Source organism: Mytilus edulis, chromosome 9, assembly GCF_963676685.1.
Source record: "Mytilus edulis chromosome 9, xbMytEdul2.2, whole genome shotgun sequence".
Classification (NCBI taxonomy): domain Eukaryota; kingdom Metazoa; phylum Mollusca; class Bivalvia; order Mytilida; family Mytilidae; genus Mytilus; species Mytilus edulis.
In genome coordinates, this window is record NC_092352.1 from 77,616,571 (window position 1) to 77,629,888 (window position 13,318).

Consider the following 13,318-nt stretch of genomic DNA (forward strand, 5'->3'; position numbering starts at 1 on the left):
TGTTCAGGAGTTATGGTTCTTGAAAGATTGAAAAATGGAGATTCCAGTTGTGTCCGTGCATTTACGCATGAACTGTTCTACCAAAGCTTCCCAAATTTTAATATGTTGTAACTGATGACAAAATAGAGGTCAAGTTAAATAATGACGATTTTGACTTTTACAGTTCAGGAGTTATGGTTCTTGAAAGATTGAAAAATGGTGTTTCCAGTCGTGTCCGTGCATTTTCTCATGAACCATTCAACCAAAGCTTTTGAAATTTTTATATGTTGTTACTGATGACAAAATAGAGGTCAAGTTCAATAATGACGATTTTGACTTTTACCGTTCAGGCGATATGGTTCTTGAAAGATTGTAAAATGGTGTTTCCATTCACGTTGTTGCATTTACTCATGAACCATTCAATCTAAGCTTTTCAAATTTTAATATGTTGATACTGATGACAAAATGGAGGTCAAATTTGATATTGACGATTTTCACTTTCACCATTCATCAGTAATGGTTCTTGTGATATTGCCAGGACACAAATAAATATTAATAAATCCGGTTTGCTGTCGTTGTGACAGCGTCTTGTTTTAGAATTAAAATTATTTTGAAGAGTCTTGATTATTTGCATGTTCCCCAAACATATGGCCAGGAAAATGACGGCCATTGCTATATTATAGTCCGTTTCTGTGTGTGTTACATTTTAATGTTGTGTTTCTGTTGTGTCGTAGTTCCCTCAGTTTTAGTTTGTAACCCGGATTTGTTTTTTTCTCAATCGATTTATATATTTCGAACAGCGGTATACTACTGTTGCCTTTATTTATATGTTATATATCGCAGTAAAAAAAATCTGTTGCAAATACTAAAATACAATACTTATGCAACCTAGTGTTTAAGGGATCGGGTAAATGGTTCCTTTTACGAATATGTCCTTTTCGGTTTTTTTTTGTATTAACTTCTTTAAAAATTTAAACAGAGAGGCGAAAATACCAAATGAACATTCAAACTCATAGGTTGAAAGTAAGCTGACAACACAATGTCTTAATAAAAAGACCAACAGAAAACAACACGATACAAAACACAGCATAGAAAAATAAAGATTGAGTAAGGATATAACGCCATCTATTTGATTAATTTATCTCATACAATTATATAGATATAGTTAAGACTGTGGAAGTCCCATTTTTTGGTCTTTTGTTTCCCCTGCTAGACTTAAGCTTGCTTGCGTCTATTTGAAATGCACCTTAGTTTGCCAACATATCGAAACAGAGGACTATTCTGGAGTTCTGTGACGTCACACGTATTTCAAAAATGCTTCTTAATAGTCAATAAATTTCATCTCTATATCATTTGGTGCTCCGTGTTTAAAATGTTTTTTTTATGATCATTCCGATAATTTTCAGGTGCGTACAGCTACAGAGTTGCATTCATTTTTCTTTAAACGCAGGTCTATCTTTTAACCAGAATCCTTTAATTACCAGGCTATATTTTACAGAGTTTAGTTACGTCATGCATTATACCATTTCAAAATGGCCACCCAAAGCAGCCATTTTGATTTTCTGAATTGGGTCTATAGCTATAAATGTTACTTATAAACTCAACTAAAACTCTGCAAAATGTGATGCTTTTACCACAATCTGAACAATTGTCTCACAAATCGACTGGACTTTTACCCATGCATGGATAAGAATGTGACATCACCGAATTAGACTAATCACCTAATATTTACTTACACGAGCAACTCGACGAATGCCATATGTAGAGCAAAACCTGCTTTCCCTTACGGAGCACTTGAGATTACACCCGGTTTTTTAAGGATTCGTGTTGATCAGTATAATCATGGAAGTAATATTACTTCCATGGTATAATTCAGCATTCTATTTTGTTGTTTGTGTTTCTGTTGTGTTTCTATTTTTTCTTGGCATGGCGTTGACAATTTGTCTTCGACATATGTCAAATTTACTTCACATTTTTTAAAAATAAATGACATGAACATGCAGCAAGTCTATAAGCAAAAACAAAGCAACACAACTCTCATGTTATATAAGATACATATATTTACAAACAAATTAAAGAAAGAGGTTACTCAAAACGGCTATTAGTGTTACGGTGGCTGTTCCATTGACGTATACCATTCAAATACCTCTTTTAACACATAGAATTTCAGCATGGTTTAATCTATGAGATAGTCGTAAGAAGCTGGGGATGTTTTAGTCTGATAAAAAATACCGAACTACAAGGAAAATTCAAAACGGAAAGTCCCTTATCAAATGGCAAAAATCAATAAATAAACACATCAAAAGAATAGAAAACTACTTCCGTATTGCTGATTTGGTATTTTCATTTCCTTATGTAGCTGTAAATTAATATCACATGGGGTCCACAGCAACCAAAATATATGCTTCCCCGTCTTAAAATACCTTATGAAGCATTTTACTGTATGCACTTTCCATTTATCCTTCATAAGCATTTGTTCATTAGACAAGTTTTAGATATTTGAGTTGAAAACAGCAAAAAACTGTGGTGTCCTCAATCTCTGAGATTTAAAAATCACATTATCGATTATTTTCGGAAATCCTGCCGTTCAGAGCGACACGAAGTTTCAGTTTTGAGATAGTTATATCCATTCATTCAATAATTATTACTTGATATGGTGTCTTCACGAATGCTAACATTTTATAATAATAATAACTTATTTTATTAAAGTGTCACATACTTGTCTACAGATTTTTATACAGATTATATAAAATACATTGCACAATAATAAAATAAGACAAATACCCAGCCTAGATAGGCTTATGAGACACTCTATATACAAATATATATCTATTTAACAAATACAAATTGAAAAAACATAGTAAAATGTTAAAAATGTTTAAAATTATCCGGATATTTCACATCATAAATGAATTAAAATAAGTAATTAAAAAATATTTCTTTTAAAAATAAAAATGACAAAATTAAGTGTGACGTAAAAAATAAATAAATGATATGTGATAAAAAGAATTATATTTAAAGAGGTTATGAATAAATTTGGTGTTTTTACTGTCTTTTGATTGGTTAACATTATTAGTTTTATTTTCAATGTTGTCAATTTTGATGGCGACACGCCCACTCTGACGTTGTATATTCATACGCCAACATGTGTGTACGTTGTTATTGTTAATATAAAAAATATAAAAAGTTCTTTGAGCCTTATGTTTGATAGAAATTTATTTATAATGAATGGCAATAATTTATTTTGATTTTATTGAACCATAAAACTAATTTTTGACTCTTCACATTTTACATAATCCGCTTCGCGGATTATTCAATGTGAAGAGTCAAAAAATAGTTTTATGGTTCAATAAATTCAAAATAAATAAAAGCCATTCATTAAATATAAACAGATTGCGATGAATAAAATGAAGTAATCTTGTTGTTTTATTAAAAACCTCTCAGTAAAATAGTATATAAATAGAACATGAATAAAATGAATTAAAAAAATAAAGTAATATAATGTAACTTTGACTTTTACGGAAATATACAATCATGAATCAAAAAAAAAAATCAAAAAAATGTAACTTTGACTTTTACGGAAATATATATACAATCAAGGGACAGTGTAGATTGCTTTTCAGTGCGCGACGTCTTCTTATCATATTATGCACCAAGATAGATAACTCGTATTGTAATTCAGCATTCTGAATTAGAAATACAAATTGATTAAAATCTGACTTTGTACAATTTTTTTTATCCATGACCAAAGCTCTGTGAAACAAATTAAACCATAAGTCACTGTGAATTTCACAATTAATCAAAAAATGTATCTCATCGTCTACAGCGTCATTATTACAAAATGGACAAATTCTTTCTTGTAACGGTATTGGTGGTTTTGTATAACGACCCGTCTCGGAAGTCAGAGGTAAAGTTCCACATCTAAGTTTACATAAATAACTTCGTAAGTGGCGCGGCATTGCGTTAAGAACATAGTGTTCAGGTTGAAGGTCCTTCTTATAACGTCGTTATAGTCTCAACTTGTTTCCATTCACATTCGAATTGTCATTCCAAAGTTTGGTAAACCACAACTGTTCATCTAGTATTCGTAATTTACTTTTAATCACTTTAAAAAATAGTTCTTTGCTATGTTTCACAAATGTACCTATTCCCTGAACGCCAACAAAAATATTTCAATAGATATTTATATAAGAACAGTAGGTGTTTTTATAACTATTTAAATGATTTCATAAGTATTCAAACTTTTAACCTGAAAATTATATAAAGAATCACTTACAATAAAAAATATAACCAAGAAAAATATCCTAAACAACTGAACAAAATAAAACATTTTTAACTAACACGAAAAAAAGCATCAACATCCAAAGTGTTTATTGTAGAACTTGTGCTAACTGGAATTCTTGACAATATGCACATGTTGACTTTGTGATGCAACAATTTTAAAAGTTTCGTTTTAAGAGAAGATCATAATTAAACAGAAACAGCAAAAAATAATGTTCTACAACTTCAGAAACACGAATTTAAATTAGCTACCTGGAATATACCTATCTGTTTGATAAGGGGCAATATCTTTTTGCGCCAAAAAGTAACTCATTTGCGCCACAACTTAATTGCGCCAATACTTCTTTTGCGCCACCTAATTTTCAAAACTATTGGTATCAATTGCGCCAATAGAATAATGATCCAATTTGCGCCAATTTTATTTATTTTCATTGATATATAACAACTAAATGATTGACTTCCCTCCTCCTTTATCCGGGTTTGGGAAATCTACATGACTTAATAACGACTTCTGGGAAAAAAGGTCTCTTACTGTTGATTTTGACGGCAACAGACATTTGTTTCATGAATATGATCCAATTATCCATTCAAAATAATAGTACACGATTCATCTATGAATAACCTAGCACAACACGACCTTATTTCTCCAGTTTTCTTTACAAATGCCTGACTCAATTTTCTTGAATGGTATATCAGACATCTGGACTCGTGAAAAAATATTCTATTACTAAACAACTTATTTTTTTGTGAGTTTTCTTAAATTTAATGAGTTAAATCTTAAGTGGAAAGGTTAAATATAGAACATGTATGATATAGGTAAAATATGAACAGGTATGATATAGGTAAAAAATATTTACAGGTAAATGTGGCGCAATTTCATTTCATTTATTGGCGCAATTAATACCATTAAAATAAAAGAGAGTGGCGCAGTTAATACCTTTTCAAAACTGCAATTGGCGCAAATTGATTCTGCCCCTGTTTGATAAGTATGATTCATTTTGTTTTGATAAGCATGCACCTATGTTTTGATAACTACATGTACTTGCACCTATTCCTCGAACGCCAACATAATATAACAGGTAAACAGTCTGTAGTTCAAAAGATGTTGGCATTCAAGGAATAAACCGTTAGATTATAATAAAATGACATGTATTCCTACAGACAAGTTCAACTATGAAATATGTAATAGAATGTATTGTATAATTCAGGGTCATTAACTTAGTTTGGTCATATTCAACCCATATTCTGAAAAGAAATAACCTCATTAATTTTTATCCTTACTTTCTCTGACATTTTAAATATTTCATCTTTCATTTTTAAGCCGAAAACGATTTACAAATTTTCTACTAAATTGACGATATATCTATTTCTTGGAAAAAAAGCTATTAGCCACAATATTTAACGTAATAAAGCACTCCCACATCATCAATGAAAGAATATGATGTTTTTCTTTAAAAACATAAGTGGTTTTATAATACGTTATTTAATATTTTGTGCATGCCCACATAAATTTTACATGTGATGTTATTTAAAATGCGCTTGAACATTCCATTGAAAATGTATTATAATGTTCTCTTGAAAAATCTTTTTCGAATTACGACAGTGAAATTAATGTGAACACAGTGTAGGTCTTAATGCTACATCCTTTCTGTCAACGTTATAGCAATAGAAGGGAGGCTCCATCTTTGTTGACTTAATATACGAAATCTCATCAATTGGAGATCGGTTCATTGTTAATTCTTTGTGTCATTTTGGAGAATTGTCTCATTGGTAATCATACCACATTTTCTTATTTGTATATTTGAACTAGTTTTCAGTACATGGGAGTTATCTCCAATCGGCTCATGTACATTGTGCTGTTCATCATTTAGGTTTTTTTTGTGTTTTGTTCAGATTTGATGAGTCTTAATCTAATATAACATGTATATAAAGAGCAATACATTGATACCTGTCCTTTCCTTAAAGTCATAAGAAACCTCAAATTAAAAAAAGATATGCATATGTATTTTATAACTAAATGGATAGTTTTCATTATACAACTTATGTACATATACTTTTTCTTTTTTCTGAGGAAAATTCTTTAATTTGTCCACATTTAGAAGAAGTTTACTTATTTTTAATTATTCGCCGACATATTTTCCGTATGCATGCATAGTGACCTGAGCGTAACCCTTCTTGTAAAAATCCGGTGATCGCAATACGCATGGATCTGTCATTAAAATAAACAAGTATCATTCTGTTTGTACATGTTAAACACGTGCTCAATACCCATGCTTTTTGTTATATGTTTACTATAAGGTGACAATCGGTAAACTTCGGCTTCAAAACACGGCATTTAATGAGCAGCCATATTTGTTAAATCATGATAGACAGAGAGAAAACAAATTGACGATTATACGATATCTTTGCGTAAAAAATGATAAAATCGTGCACAGAGGACTAAGTTTATGATATATACATGCATTGGTTCAAGAATTGGATAAACACTATTTTTCACAACTCGCTCGTTTCATATGACTTTAAGATAAATATCAGCTTTCACATATTGTCACGCCGGGTCGTTTTAGCTTGTAGTACGGTATAATTTTAAACTGTTGATCATTGTTGAATAAATCCCGTACGACGCTGACCCATAGTAAGTTGTAGTTTACATTCTCGTCCGTTAGTCATTGTTGGGTCAATGCCTCATTTTCAATCCTACAACATATCCGGCCGTATTTATAAATCTAACAATCGAGCTTGTAAGAATCTCAAACAATACATATGATAATAAATAACTGTTCGAATGTACTTTTTTTAACAAATTACTTATGTACTAATTTACAAAAAACAAACAAAATATAACCACACCTCAGAAAATAACACTTCAATGGTATCTTTAAACGTTCTGTATATACGTTGTATTATATTCACGGTAATAGGTGTGACAGCAAAAAGCGAGAAAAAAAAATATGACAAGATTTATCCTGTAAAACAATTAAAGAATTGAAATGACGAATGCACTCTAATTTGACATTTAGTTTCTGATCGATGCATCATTACACGGAACCACTTATTAATGGTTGATCTTCTAGTGTTATGACCAGGTAATAAGTGTATAAGTATTGTCATTTATTACCAGTAAACAAAGTATAACGAGAGACATTGTAAGGTAGGATTTATCTAAACAAATCTTATATTAAGTATATTTGTATTTACTACTAATGATATGAAAAAGTATGATCTTATAGTGCTATAACTTCATTGGTAAATATCCGACCTAGTCCTATGAGTCTGATATATATAAGCAATCGTAGGTTCATATCGTTTGCTTTTAACTAACGTTTTGTATTGAGCGTTCTTTATTTTAATAGAAAATACTCCGATAAAAAAATCAGTTTCAATAGCATTTACGATATGGACATTATATTTATAGAACTAGATACGAACAATAAGTTTCGTATTTACTAGCTGAGTTCTATATAAAAAATAAGGAGATATGGCAATATTGCCAGTGACACAAACATAGATCAACGATCAACGTACTGCCTTCAACATAGAGCAAAACCTATGCCGCATAATTAACATATAGCTATGAACTAAAAAGATCCGGACATATTAAACGACTGAATGAGAAAACTAACGTACTAAAAAAACGTGAATTAAAAAAAACCCATAGGAGACAGCAATCGCCCAACACAAATATAACATAATATTGATTCGAATAGTGACAGGCCTTATTAGGGACCAGTCTCTCCTTTGATATACCCTTCCTTAACATAGTTTTGATCAATGGTGTCACAGCACAACATTAAACAAGACAAGCTATTAGATCGGCACGGAGCCAACAAAAACACAAGTTGTCAAAGTAACGAAAGTACTTGCAGCTTCTGAAAGCCAGTACCAACTAATAAAGGAACCATGTTTTCTAAGACTATAATATCAAGTACATATCTTAAGTATTAGAGTAAAAGTCTGAAAAATCACTGAAAAAAAAACCTGAAATATCGAAATATACACAAGAACAACTACTGTATATTGTCTTTATTAAAGTTATTTTAAAAGTATAGTTTTCGTGTTAGTGGTTCTTAAAGAATCGAGGCTGTTATCAAAGGAGTGCAATTGTGCCCATAGGAATACCTACAACTGATCCGTACAGGTTATTGCTGAAATTCACATCAATGTAGGCAATGAGAAAAATCAACAGCTTTAATCGTCTCATCACAATCACAGCATACATATCTATGAAGAATTTATCTAGCATATGTATTCTTTTTATTACATAAAAAGTCCTTACTTTATTTGTGACAAATAAGTATGAAATTATAATTTTCAATTGAAAATTTAAATAAATAGGAAATCTATACAGTTTGACGGTATGATTATGTGGAAGTGTAGTGTAGAAAGTCGAAAAGTCAGGACTGTTACCAATGATTGACTTATATTGCCAATACCTAATTCGTTAAACGTTGGGATGGAGAGCAAAACATTGGGAGTTGTGACCTAAATTTAAAAAAAAAGTCATGAATAGAAAAAATAGAAATTAATAGAATAAAATTTGAAATAAACTGTTAAAGTTTTTGATGTATATTATATAATTTTTGATTTACGATCATACTAAATTATAATTATGAAATGTTGTATCCGGATTTTTTTTTTTTATTTTAATGACAAATTGTTAAATGGAGAAAGACATATATGAACATGACACTTATGTTAACATATATACTATAAATCATTTTCAAAAAGTATCGAAATTGATTCGACGTCTGGGTTGAGTAAAGAAATATGTCACAAATCAAAAATAAAAAGTTTTCATAATGTACTTTTTAATAGTAAAGGAATTTGACATTTGGAAGAAATATATTAAAATAAACAGGTAATTTTCATTGGACCAATACTGTTATACATTTATATATATCATTTATTTCAAACCATAACAAACTCTTTTGAATCAAACTATCTACAACCTATTAAGTCACGGCTTAGGGTTTGTCATCGGAGGGAGGACCGAAGGGGCTGGTTTCTTATCGGGGCGAATCTGAAGAATAGAAAAGTGAATACATTGACACTAAAAGTCCTTTCTCACCCTACGAGAGAAATTCAATGAACATTACAACTAAAAGGCATTATGAAATCAAATGGTATGTATCATCATGCCATCACAATGTTTTTATTCTGGTAGATTATGACAATTACATATTGCAGTTTTGTGACGGTCAACAAAATTTGTCCCAATAAACCGAAAAGACACATTGAGGTCGATCAAAACACAGTCTTGAATGTAGTTTAACCCCGCCACATACATGTATGTGCCTGTATCTAAATAGGGCCCCAATCAGTGGTTGACTTTTGAACTATCTTTTAAGAGTACATGTATGTTGACATTTGATCTGATATATACAATGTACAAGAACGATCGGTTTCTAAACTTTCTTAAGTAACTGTCAGGAAAACTATTCCTTAGACAGTCTGCTGACTTATTCAGATCAGGTTTTGTTCAGACCTACATGTGCACGTAGAAAAGGAAACAGCCAATATAAAAATATGTTTGGTCGCTTTGAACAATTCTGCATGGGCTGGGGAAAAAAGGAAGGTCCATGGATAACACGTAGTAACTTTCACCATCAATTAATTAAGGTCCACAAATGGTTCACAAGTAGTTGTAAATACAAAGGATTGTCTTACCACGATAATTATTTACAAATTAATGATGATTACGAAAACAACCACAAAGTGTTGAACTGTGAAAAAGGGCGTGGTATCTTTTTAATGCATAAGTATTGTACATAGAACAAGGCTAGGCGTAACATTATATCAATCTTCGACTATGATCGTCACTGTGGTTCTTTGAAAATATTGTGCATGTCAAAAATGTCTGCTATCAAAGTTAAATGGTTTTTTTTTGTGTGTGTATTTTATATTGTTTGTGAAGAAATCTAACGTTTCTACGTATCTCTATATAATTATACATTTCGTTGTATTGTTGAAAGGGAACGACCATTTAACTTCAAGAGATACAAATGTACGTGGAAGGGTTATCATATTTTACTAAAATCTGTTCCCAAATTTGCTGAATTTGTGCTTAAAAAGTTTCTGACTTAAACAAAAAAAAAGCATACCTATGCTGACCGGTATAACAAGTCAACAACCCGAGCAAAGAGCTGAAAACAGCCCAATTAAGGCCACCGATGGGTCGTCAACGCAGCTTGAAAATCCCGGACCCGGAGTTGGGCTTCAGCCGGCCCCTTCCTTGTAATGTATTATATTAGTTATGGGAAATGTACGCCATACTTAATAACTCTGAAACATAAAAAATGATCTAAAACTAAACACATAAGACTATCACGATCTTGATGTTTCTGACTTTGGACAGTAACATAAATGTAGACCACTTTTTTATTTTGTTATAAATTGTTGATTATATATGTCATTGCAGGGTAAAACACAGCATCATGTTGATCCAAAAGAACGTTGTAGCAATTTTATTATTGACCTTGGTTAAATCAATTTCGACGATACAACTCGAAGCAGAACTCTTCACATTGGCCAAAACAATGGATATAAAAGAACGATCGTCAGCATCAAATGGAAAAACACTTCAAATGACCAACCAAGATGCCCTGCAATACGAACTATGTATTAAAAATCCGATTACATTGTTTATCAGCTTAAGATATTCTAACACAGATAATAGTACAAATGTTAAAGTAATAATTGATGGTCATCAAGCATGGTCATTGAACGCATCCACAACAAGCCATTCGTTTTCATTTGTTACAAGCGATTCACTCGATCAACCTATACTTCTGTTCGAAGGCCGCTATACTCTAACTGTTGTGATCGAGACAGCAGAGGAAGCTGTATTTGAACTCGATTATCTAGAACTCTCAAGCCCCGAAACCACTAAACCACAAGACCTGATCTGCCTGCCAAATCGAAAACAAGTTCATATAGAAATCGAAGACTTTTCTGACTTTGATGTTAGTAAAATCATGCGACGGTCTGGTGCTTCAACTTCTAGGACTGTTCTACTTTTTCAAGGTCAAACAATAAAATACAAAATATGCATTGATACCGCAATAATTGTTGATATCCAAGAATTGGTTTATTCAAATGACGGTAAATCTGATTTTATAGTTATCAAAATTGATGACAAAATTATTGGTTCTTTTAGTACTGTGGCTGTTTCTAGTAATGGACGCGCATGGAACAATTTCAGAACCAGTGGTATAATTGGAAAAGGAATAAGACTTGATTCTGGCGTTCATGAAGTGGAGATTTCTGTTGTTTCAGCCGATAGTTTTGGCGTTGAGTTGGATTACATGACTTTTAGCGTCGAAACCTTGTTACCTGATAAAGACCCGTTTAAATGTGTATCAAAGAAACAGTTAGAAGCAGAATCTTTTAAAGGTGGCGAAAGAATGCGTCTACGGGAAGCGTCGCAGGGCTACGCAATAAATCTTAAAAATGGAGAATTCTTACAAAAGAATGTTTGTCTGCGTGTAGACACTAATGTGAGTATTGATAAAATTGCTTATTCTGGTTTTGGCACATCTAACACGTTATCTGTTTATGCAGGTGCAACCAAAATAGTTACTTTAACAACTGGTACCATTCCGAATTCACATGACGAGCAAACCGATGAATCAATTTCCGGTACATCTTCTTTAAATAGTCCGACTACTATTCCAACGTTACCGCCAGGTTTTACAAGCAATGGTGTTAAAAAGAACAATTTAACAACATTAAATCTTCCAGAGAATAGAATCAAATTATCAAAAGGACTACACGCTATGAGTGTGGTAGTTGAAAATTCTGATGCTTCCGGCATCGACATAGATTTTATGTCATTGACTTTTAGTTTTGAAAACAACTTATTGCAAGGAATAGAATGTCTAAGACATCAACGTGTTTTAATGGAAGCTGAACAGTTTCCGTTGAACAATACTCGGGGGCTTCGTTATAGATCAAATGCATCATCTAACAGAACTGTTTATATGAAACAAGGAGACATCATAAAACGGGCGTTATGTGTGACTGGTCGAGTTAAAGTTTCTATGACAACAATTTTATTTTCTAATGATGGACTCGCTGATCAGATTTCTATACAAATTCAGTCTATGCCCATGGGAACTTTATTGACAGCTGTAGAATCTAAAAATGGAACAGGATGGAATGATATTGAAAGTAAAACAATAGATAGTGCGCTCTTCCTCCATGAAGGGGAATATGAACTGCAGCTTGTGGCTGCAAACACTGACAAATATGGAATCGAACTTGATGCATTAATATTAGACATCTCTACCTTCGATGGGTCGTTAGTGCCTTGTTAAAATTTAATTAATATACATGTCACTGCGTAAAACAGTTCATTTCGCGACATTTGCAATTGTTAGTATAGTTACACTGTTTTATACAATTTAGCATATTGCCGCGACATAACCTAATGTAAATTCATGCTGACGCGTAGTTCACAAATTTAAAGCTTCTGTAGATTCAGTATCATGAGATTTTTATATTCATGTATGATTCCATCGATATCCCCGTAGGTCCCACCCTTGTTTATCTGTAACATGAGTATATACAATACTATGACTATCTTACTTAAAGCAATGTATTGGTTCAGCATTTTCCTACGTTTCGTATTTAATTTTTTGTCGACATTTATCAGATACCATTATTTCTTTAAAAATAATATTTGATACTTTTATATGTGTACTTTGATGTTTTGTATAAATAATTGATCTTGCTTATCTGATATTATATTTAATTTATTAACTTCTTATGTTCACTTGTTTTTCTCCCTAATCCAAAAACTTTAGCATTTTTATACCAACCAATGTTTGATGCACATAAACGTGGTACTCTCTTGCGTAGTTACATCTAGATTTACCTTCTTTATTCAGCTACATGTTTTATTCCATTGGTAGTTACATCCAGGAGACCTCCTTTATTCAGCTACTAACATGTCTTTATTCCATTGGTAGTTACATCTAAGGGTACCTCCTTTATTCAGCTACATGTCTTTATTCCATTGGTAGTTACATCTAGATGTACCTCCTTTATTCAGCTACAT

At 31.9% G+C, this 13,318-nt stretch overlaps 1 protein-coding gene across 2 annotated transcripts; it reads left to right on the forward strand.

Moving 5' to 3' along the window:
- The first annotated feature begins 7,190 nt into the window (after positions 1 to 7,190).
- LOC139489106 (uncharacterized) lies at positions 7,191 to 13,021 on the forward strand. 2 transcript variants are annotated; one of them, XM_071275235.1, is made up of 2 exons: positions 7,191 to 7,346; positions 10,679 to 13,021. In XM_071275235.1, the coding sequence occupies exons 1-2, from the start codon at positions 7,339 to 7,341 to the stop codon at positions 12,573 to 12,575; spliced, it is 1,905 nt and encodes a 634-aa protein (XP_071131336.1). In that variant the 5' UTR covers positions 7,191 to 7,338; the 3' UTR covers positions 12,576 to 13,021. The 2 variants fall into 2 exon arrangements, with proteins under 2 accessions (XP_071131336.1, XP_071131337.1); XM_071275236.1 differs by having other exon boundaries at positions 7,302 to 7,411.
- The last annotated feature ends 297 nt before the right edge of the window (positions 13,022 to 13,318 follow it).